Below are 10,006 nucleotides of genomic sequence, written 5' to 3' on the forward strand. Positions count from 1 at the left end.
CGTGTGCGCGGCGGTGAGGAGTGTATATCTTTCTGTACGTGATTATTTACAACCAGCCCCTATGCACGCACTCTCCGGGCAGATGGAAATTCGCTCTTGTACCGGGGAGAGGGGGCGTGAGTTACACTGGAGCTGCAGCTCGCTCTTACGGAGGGAACGCTTCTTTACCCTGACTTCTCCAAGACCTTTTTAAATGTATGACATGACACTTCGCCGTGCTACCGAGCCTCCTGCCACCCATCTCCAGCCCTTTGGCCAACTCACCGGGTCTGTCCTGATGCTTGTATCGCTTTCCTCCCCAGGGAAAAACAAGCAAAACGGACTCCCCATTAAATCCATCCAACATCCCTACCCTGCCTCCTTCTTTCAGAAAGGCTTCTCCTTTCGGTGCGTAATTTCTCTGGCTGCCAATACCTGTCTTCCCTTCCCAAGGAAGCAGTGACTTCTTGTTCTGGCTGGGGGCACTGGGAGACCAGGATCGCCCCCCTCTTCCTCCTCTCCCTCCCGCCGGCAGCCCGGCACAAGCAGACCCGCACCGGGAGTCCCAGCGCCCGTTCCCGCCTCGTGCCCTGAGCCCCCCCGCAGCCCCCCGAGAAAAATCACCCGGCCCCGGGCTCGGCTCCCGCACGGCCAGACACAGCCGCAGCGCCGAGAGGCCACTCGTGGGCGAGTTGCTCGTGATTAATCGCGGCACCGCCGAGCGCAAGAAAACCCGCGGCTCCAGTGCCGGGCCGGGCTCCCCGCTCACCCGCCTCCTCGGAAATACATGGGAGGGAGAGGGAGCCCGCGTGGGGCAGCGGAGAAGCAGCCCCCGCTCTCAGGCCTTTGTGCCCCGTCCGCAGTGCCCACCCGCCCGCGGCCCTACGCGGGGATGCACGGCTCCAGGGGCGGGGAAGTGGAGGCGGGGGACGCGGCGGTCCTGCGTGGATCTGCCGCCCGCTCGGCGCCAGGCCTCTCGCGGCAGCGCGCCTCGGAGAGGCGAGCCCTTTCGTGCCTGCTCGCTGCCTTTCTTTTTAATTTGCAGTTTGCCTCTAATTAGGCTGCGAGGGCTCTGCTGCCTCCAAAGCCCCGCTTAGCCGCCCCCTCTGCCTCCGCGCTCAAATTAGCATCTGCTGCGGCCGGCAGCGGCCCCGGCCCCGGCGCACTTCGCCACACGGTTCCCCAGGGCATTCAAACATCCTGAGCTGCCACCGAGGGACGGGGATCAGCTATTCTTCTCTTCCCATGATTACTCACAGCCTACAAGCAACACCATATGCTTCTTCTGATCAAACAACCCGCTACATAGGCGGCAGTAATTGACGAGACCTGCTCGAAATCACGCAGAAAGGTAGCCTACTGAGACCGCAGGAGTTGACAAATCATTGCTAATAATCCTTTTAGGAACATCACGGGCATCAGAGTTTGCAATAGCTTTATTTTTATAAAGTATGCGCCGACAGTATAAAGGACATCTCGATCTCCTTTCAAACAGAAGACTGCCCCGCATAATGATCTTCAAGGTGGCAGATCACATAGAAGAGGAAAGTGGCTTGATGAAGCCTTTAATTATTATTATTTAAGGGTTTCATTTATCCCCTTCTTTGGTGATATAGAAGGTTGTTTACAGAAACTATAGCAAGATGCACTGGATTGGAAATTACTGCAGCGGATGCTAGCTATAAGCGTTCATACGTAACCATGGGGGGGTACCCCCTCCAGTCCAAATGACTGCCCGATTGCATGTTTACTTTTAAAAAGTAGAATTAGGACCTGTAGTTCACAGACTTAATCAGGTTAAAAAAAAAAAAGGCAAAACAAACCAACAAAACAGGCCGTATACCCACCCTTGGTTTGTAAAACGTAACAGACAGCCAGACCGACCGACCGAGACAGCTACAGAAAACGGAGGGACATGCCTATATTATGCTGTTTCTTATGTACACATGCTTTTCAACGAAAGATGTAGCGAATTTTGTTATTAGGTCGGAAAAAAAATTCTCAATGTTTTTTCTTTCATACAGACAATATCTCAAGTGATTGATCTAAATAAAATACTACTGAAATATGTTTTTTATTTTATTTCCTACTTCTTATAAAAGCAATAGAGTGAGAACACAGGAGAACTTTATCCCGACCCTCTTAACTTTCTGTGCTGTTTGTTTTTCCTGGCAGCCGGTCTAAAATCCCCAAGACAGTCGCTTTAATTCCTAATTCTACTCAAAAGCAAGGCATGCTTTAGGACGCTTAAGTCTGCTTTTGCTAGTTAGGCGGGTCCGTTGCTGCTGCTGCGGAAGTCAAAGCGAAGTTTAGTGTTGCCTGCCTGGGGAGGAGAATCAGGCCCAGACTCAGACTCCGGGCTCGCAGCGCTGGCTGGGCAGGGGGATTGAATATATCTGAGTACAAAACTCCTGCTAAAAATTCCCGCGGTCGATTAACGCCTTCAAACTGCCCTAACGATCCTCAGGGCGAGACACATCACGTTCATGATGCGATTCGGTGTGCTGGGCTTATTTATTTCGGCGGTGTGTGCGAGCACGCCTGTACGCGTGTGCTGTACCTGTAAACTGCACCTTTGCTCGATACTTGAACTAAGGCTTTAGGACTTTGCATAGACTTATGTAAATATTTACCCATATATTAACTCCCCCCCATAGCATGGCTATAAATAGGGGTGAATCGTCCCCTCTTTCGCCACGCACGTGCTTGGCGGTGGATGCACATCTTACTGGGAGACTGGGGGGAAAGAAACCCGTGTTTGCTTTAGCAGAACACGCAGCAGAGCTCAGTGCCTTCAAGTGTTGACAAAAGCACCGTAAGTCCCCAACCAAACCTGTCATAGGAACTGAAGGGAAAGTATTTCCGACAGAGAAAAGTGACAGCGGAGAGCACCCTGCCTCCAAGCACACGACCCCATGCGATTTACTTTTTTTTTTTTTTTAAGTAAAAGCGACAAGCGACACCTGGATCAGAATGGAAATAGAGGCGAATAGGCATTCCCACCTACCTTCTGGAAAAACAACCCTCATTTTTAAATAGCTGGTGGTGAGTCTGATTATGGATGCTTTGTCCAGCTGAGAGGTGATAGCGGAGGGCAGGGGTAGTAATTTAGCCAGTTCATAAAATTCACTGTTTTCTTTCTCCCGTCTAGTCCGGGCAGCATTTTTGGACTTCTCTTTCATCGTGTTTTTTTCCTCCCTTCCTTCCTACAATTTAAACTCCAGAGATTCATCCAAAGGTGGAAGGGAAACTTTCAGCTGCAATTCATCTCTCCGGAGCATCAGGCAGTGATTCTGAGTGCAGCCATTACTCTGAGAAACCGTTCGGTTGTGTAAAACGCAAACAAATATTGAAGACCAGAGAGGTGTTCTTACAAAAAAAAAAAAAAATCTCTGAAAAGCAGAGTCAATCGGATGGGAAAGGCATTTATCCAATGCAGCTCAGAGACTCCAAGCAACTGCAGGAAAAAGAAAATTATAAAGCTAGAAGCTTGCGGCACCACACAGCAACCAAACGAGGTATTTCTGGCCTTTTTTCCTACTCATGGCGGGCAGCATAGCTCCTCGGAAGAGAGTCATAATAATCCCGTTTCTTCCCGTGATCCGCTGTCAATCCGAGGCCCGAAACGCCCGGCCGTGGGCTGCCTCCCAGGGCGCTGGGTAACTTCCCGGGAGCCTCTGTAAAGACAACAGCAGCCCTGGGGTGAGAGAGCCACTACACAACGCCGCAGCGGAGCCGCGAGAAATAATAATCAACAAACAGCCTCCGGCGGGTGTAGTATTTTCTCCCACCAGAGGGGAAGAAAAAAAAAAAAAAAGTATATTTTCCCATCTAGCGCGCCCGCAGAGGAGCCTGCCCCGCACTCTCCTCCCACAGCCCTCACCCTCCCCAGCCCAGGTGTGCACGGCATGATCAGAACGAAAACAAGGCAGAAACCAGCTCCCGGCAAAGGCGAAGGAGTTACCGGTTGGTTTGGGTGCTGGCAGGGCTGCGCCGTCCCCTCCGCGCTCCCCCGGGCTGGCACCGCGGCTGCGGCCAGACCTCACCGCGCTGCCAGCCCCGCGGCGGGGCGAGCATTTCCAGTCCCGGAGTATTTCTGCCTTTTTTTTTTTTAATTTTTTTTTTTTTTTTAATTTTCCCGTCGTCTTGGGTGCTCCCCAACTGGGGTCGGAGGGGGAGATCTGCCCCAGGTGCACCTCGACCAGGGGAGTTACTCTCTGCCCAGCCCTACCCCAAGCCGGAATTCCCCGAAACATCACATTTTTTTGACCAAATTATTAATTTTTTTTCCTCTTTTTCCACCGGGGGAAAGCCACCCACAGCTTAGCCCCGCACATCACTGCGGCTCCTTGCTGAGGCTGGCAGCTTCTGGTGGGTTGTGATCTTCTTTTTTACCTACCTTGAGTCCCTGAGCCCGGCAGCCTGCAGAGAGCTCTCCCGGGGTGAGGAGCCCAACTCTTTAATTGGCTCATTAATGGCACGGGGGGGGGAAAGAAAAAAAAAAAAAGTTTGCGTCTGTCACTGCTCCTCACACCGATGGGCAGACAGACATTGCCGCCTCCCCAACCCCTTTATCGGCTCCCAGGCTCTCCCTCTCACATAACGGGGGTGGGGTAGGGTGGGGTGGTGGTGGGGGGCGAGGTTGGTATTAATGAAGAATCCCTAATTTGCGGCTGAGAAATGCCTAATAACTTCTTGATGGCTAAAAGCCTTTTAGCACAACTTCATTTCTCTCCCAACCCCCTCCTCCCCCCCTCACCGGGCCGAGCCCTCCCTTAATGCTACTCACGGACCCACCTCGCCTCTCATTGGTCGCCGCCGCTCCGCGCCCGGCCTCCTACTGGTGGAGGGGACGGTGACGTCACCGCGCCCCGGGCACACCCCCCCTCTCCCACTCTGCCCGCGTCCGCCCTCTGACCTGGCGGCGCCGCTGGGGGCGGAGGGGGGGGGGGCGCCGCGCCCCCCCCCCCCCGCCCCGTACCTGCCCGTTCCGCTCTCTTGGGGTTTTATTTTTGCTTATTTGGGGGTGTTAGGTGGGTTTTTTTGGGCCATCGCGATCCAGGCGACGCACCGATCTCCGCGCTGGGCACAGGAGAGGAGCGGCCGAGGTCCCTCGGTACTGCGGGTTGTGAGGATCGGCAGTTTTGTCACCCCCCGCCATTCCCCCCTGCAAAAAAACAGTGGTCGTGCTTGGGAGAAATAAGCTGTCGCCACGTCCCCTGTGTGTGTCCCCGTCCTCCGTCCTCCGTCCCCCGTCCCCCCGCCTTTAACGGGGTACGGTTCAGCCCCGGGCTGATGCGCTGTGGGACAGCGTGCACCGAGTGGCGGGGGGGCGGGAGGATGGAGAAAGAGTTTAACAAATCTTCTTGATACGCGCTGGAAAAAACCCCAAATAATCCCACAAACAGACAAAAAAAAAAAAAAAGAGACACCCCCCCCCCCAACCCCAACCCTCCTACACCAGGAGACAGAGGCACTTTAGAACTGCCCGCAAAGTGGATATGGAGCGAGGGGGGCTCTTTCTTTCCCAGTGAGCAGGACTATTCCTAATCTCGCTAGTCCCCCGGAAAAAAAAAAAATAACAAACCACAACAACAAACAAACAAACAAAACCAAAAACCCAGACGCGGTTCCTAAAACTGCTGGCTCCTAAAAAGAGTAGATAGAGCAGAAAGAGAGCGCCTGGGGAGGGGGGAGAAGGGTTACAGAGTCTTCCCTAAAACCGTAAGGGAGGCTCAAAAGCCTGAAATAATTGCCAAACCAGTTGGTGCGAGAGTTCGGCTAAAATAGCTGTTTAAAATGAAATCGCACTGGCAAGGCAACCGTCGGAATATTTCGAGGAAAAAGAAAGGGTCTCGGTTTTCGAAAAAAGAAAAATGTCAACAACAACAACAACAAAAATAGCCCTTGAAACACCTCATCCCTTTCACTCCACGCAGGGCTGCAGCTCGAAGCCCAGGCTCCCAGTGCCGACCGCCTGTTCCTTGCTTATCACCTTAAATCTCTCTTCGGTTAAAAGCTTTCCCTGTGTTCATTTCGGTAAATAAAGGAAGGATGGGAGGAGAGGCATTCAACAACTCCTCTGGGTGTCCAGGCGTCTACAAGCAGCAGAGAAATGGATCCACGTAGTCTCAAATGTTCTTTTGATTGTCTTGTTTACCGAAGCGACCCGTTGTTAAACAAACACGAACGCAAGTCATTTAGTGGAGGTATGGATTAAAAAAAAAAAAAAAAAAAAGGAAAAAGAAAAAAGCCCCCCTCCCCGTCCCCTGTCACGTTGTAAAGCGATCGCTGCTATGGGGGAAGGTGACACTGAATTTTCAAAAATCCTCCCTGTGCGTTATTGCCATCAGGTGTAAAGTGGGTTTGAGGGAGAAGAAAAAAAACCCCCATCTTCCTTCTGGTTTTCATTTGAGGTAATTCTCTTGCTAAACGGCACTGACGTCTCTTCGAGGATATTTAGACATATGGGCAACAACTGGACTAACACTGTCAGGTAGCTCACGAGTTATTTGTCAACATGAGCCACAGAGAATGTCTTTTATAACACCCTTGGTTTGGGGAAAATAAATAAATCAGTAGGATACACTTCTGCTAATTTATACCAGGGAAACATGAGCATCCACCTTACCAACCCCACACAGCCCCAGCGAGGACAGCAGCTCACTGAGGATCCGCTTTCCCGGTGTACCGGGACCCGGTTTCTTCCCTGCAGCGGCAGCCTGGGCGGGTGTCAGCAGCCGCCCCGGTTCTCCCCGTGGCCGGAGCCCGGGGGCTCGGACACGACGAGCCCATATATAGATTTTTAATGTATAAATGCTGCGATAAATACAGTACAAGATGTGAAAGGACCAGCGTACGAAAGGGAATTACTCAGCTTTCCAAGTTATAGTAAGCTTGGACAAAGCTTTACAGAATTACTAGCGCGGGGTCAGTGCGCTAGGGACATTTCCCAGCAGAGTTCAAGAGGCAGTTCCCGAATGATGGGAGGATTTGGCCGTTTCAGAGACATTAGCTTTGTTTTTTCTTCGTCAAAATACCCGACTTCTGACAGCGGATATCGGAGCTAGCACTGCCCCGTTCCAGGTACACAGAGGCAGCCCACAGTAGCTAAATTAGTGGTCTTCGTACCAGCCAGGAGCCCGATGTCACTCGCGGTGGGCTCAGCGAGGCTCCCGCCGCGCCCCAATGAAGCTCGCCCGTCCCAGAGGGGAGTACATGAAGTTCTTTAATAAATAAAGTGGAGGCACCACTACGGGATGAGCGTACCGCGGCTACTCCTCGGCGTACCAGCCGTCACAGAGGAGTTTACAACAGCGAGCGCACTGACGGCGCGGAGGGGACACCTGCGAGCGGAGGGGCTGAGCCCCGGGGGGCGCACCGCGGCCCCGGCCCCCCGCCGCACCGGCCCCGCCGCGCCTGAAGCCGGGAACGGAGCGGCTCGGCGGCGGAGTCCTGCTGCCGGCACCGGGGGTCGGGGCACCGAGGGAGGGGGCCGACAGAGACCCTCCGCCTGCCTGGAGCACGTAGGCAGATGTGCTCAGTTCAGAGGCATTTATTGTCGGCTGAGAATACCCTGAAAAACAGGGTGATATTGGAGAATTGAATGAACAGGTACTGCGACGCAATTTCATTTAGAGACGCATAATAAAATGGGATATCTGAAGAAATGCTGGGTGAAAACAAGGAGTTTCACAGACAGGTTTCCAACTATATGTAGTAGAAAACTTGTGTAGCCGGGCACAATATGCAGCGTATATTGCAGCATGTGTGCGTGCGTGTGTGCGGAGAGAGAGACAGAGAGGGGAGGGAGAGAGAGAGAGAGCTGTACAAATCAAAGCAGAAAGAAAAACCCTACTAGGTCATTTCCCTATAGGACACGTCAGATCTAGTTTCTTCTCCAGCACATTCTGGCGTATTCTGATATATTTATTGGTTTACGAATTTGGATGCGTTTACTAATCCCCCCCCCCTCCCCCCCAAGAATAAGATGGCCATTTCTTATGCAGGGAGAAGAATGTTTTCAAGTATAAGACATCGCTTATACACTGCTTTCCCGATAGCCTTTTAAAAAGTTAAGTATGAGCGAATCAACCACGCGGGTCGCTCTCACGATTGCTTAAAAAAAAAAACAAACCCATATCGGCCTGGTGTTGGTAACAGACAGATTCTGACAGGCCAAACCTCCCTCCGCTTTGTACCGGCGAGAAGGCAGGATCCGACCTCGCACCGTGACGCAGCGGCTAAGAGAGCACACCGTCACCGCAGCGTCTTCAAACGAGATGCTTTCCCTCCGTCCGAGGGGCACAACCCCGGGGACGCCTGTAGGAGCGCGGGCGCCTGGAGTCCCGGGCTGGTTGTAAGAGACCGGTAACTTCAGGCACACCGGGGTACCCTGGTGAATTGGGAGCGTGATGTGAATTTCCACCCCTGCTCCAGTCGAGGCTTTATTGACATATATATACACGGCAAATGCTCTTTGAGACTATTCAGAAGCAATTAATATGTTTTAACTGATCTAGATCTTAACCCCCAAGATTCAAGCCGTGCTCTAGGTGCTTTATTCCTGCTCTTTGGCTAATGTTATTAGGGTGTTCGGGGGAGCAGGACAAGAAGAAAGCCGATTCTCAAACAACACACAGGAAACAGTTAACGGCCCCTTGGATACCAGCTCTCGGATATAAGCGGTTCCGAATGCATCTCTGAAAAATAATTACAGAAACATCGCAAAATTAGGTACTCGACCACCAGCATGATTGTTAGTTATTTTCGGTAATTATTTTAAACTATTTTTGGCGATACATCCGTGGATATTTTTTAACCGATGCTTTGGGGGGCACTTCTCTTGACCACGCACTCCTTTCAAGTTTATTGTTTTTGGCATAAATGTAACGAGATGATTTATATTCATTTTTCCAGTGGAGTCAAAGGTCAGTACCTTTTAGCCCTTATCTTATTGAATACACTCTTGCTAATGATCGGAAGTCAACCTATCTTACGGCTAATGTGGAGCAGCGAATGAAAACATAAACTAAATATAAAGAAACGTTGCAAAAAAAAAAAAAATCTACTTTCTGGTCAGCAACAATTACCCCCAGGCACATTTTTCTTGCCTTCTGTATTTCCAAAGGAGCCTGGCACATTGAGCGTCCGAATCGAGCTGAAGCGCCCTTGCAAGGGATGAGAGGTTCGGGAAGGATACGGGACTGGAAACGAACTTTGAAGAAATTGCAAACTTTAGACAGTGTTTCCTGTCCTCCCTATGCCTTCACAGACATCTTGTTTAGCTCCGATATTCCCTTCTGCTGCACGACTGTTTATTTTTTCCCTGCCGCCGCGGACGGTACCAGCGGCCCGGGCCGTGTCAGCGCTGCGCTCCCGGCTCCCCCCTCACCTGCGCCGGGCTCCCCCAGCCACACGGCCTGCCCGCGGGTGGGGAGGCGGCTCCGAGAACCACACGCGGCGCCCTCGCTGCCTCCCGCGGGGCTTGCCGTACCCTCCCACGCCGTGTGCAGCCCACCCCCACGCAAGGCGCGATCCCGATTTCGGTCGCGAGTGACCACTCTCCCCCTCAGGTCTCCGCGCCGCTATTTCTCTCCCCCTCCTCCTGGCGGAGGCGGGGGGGGGGGTCGTAGCGCCGATGGCGGCAGCGGCCCCCGGGCTCTGCCGCCTCTCCCTCACGGTTCTCCTTCGTGAGAGGGCAGAGCCGGGCTGCCGGTGCGCCCCCGCCCGCCCCTGGAGCATTTCGGGGGAGGTTTCCGAGCGGCCGAGAGCTTTGTGCGGCTGCGGTGTTTCCGCGGGGCTCTCTGGTGACTCGGCAGCAGCCCGCAGCGAGCGCCGCAGCCCCCCCGCCGCCTCCCGCCTGACGCCAACGGCCGCGGGACCCGCAGCGCCCCACGCGCCGCGCCGGCCCCTGGCACGAGCGCGCCTGTGCGCGCCAGCGCGGGAAACGGCGCCTCACAGCGCGCCCCGCCCCCTCCCCACAGCGCCGCGCACCGCAGCCGCCCCGGACAGACGGACAGGGGCG

At 53.4% G+C, this 10,006-nt stretch overlaps 1 protein-coding gene across 1 annotated transcript in view; it reads right to left on the reverse strand.

Annotated features, from left to right (window-relative positions):
• Positions 1–4,613, reverse strand: part of SIM1 (SIM bHLH transcription factor 1) — a 55,517-nt gene extending 50,904 nt beyond the window's left edge. Inside the window, exons 1-2 of the mRNA XM_054822435.1 lie at positions 4,379–4,613; positions 2,987–3,656 (exon numbers count right to left, since the gene is read on the reverse strand). Of these exons, the coding sequence (XP_054678410.1) occupies positions 2,987–3,161 (175 nt within the window). The 5' untranslated portion in view covers positions 3,162–3,656; positions 4,379–4,613. The remainder of the gene's footprint in view (positions 1–2,986; positions 3,657–4,378) is intronic.
• Between the last annotated feature and the right edge of the window lie 5,393 nt (positions 4,614–10,006).

The sequence above is a fragment of the Grus americana genome, chromosome 3 (assembly GCF_028858705.1).
Source record: "Grus americana isolate bGruAme1 chromosome 3, bGruAme1.mat, whole genome shotgun sequence".
In the NCBI taxonomy this organism is placed as follows: domain Eukaryota; kingdom Metazoa; phylum Chordata; class Aves; order Gruiformes; family Gruidae; genus Grus; species Grus americana.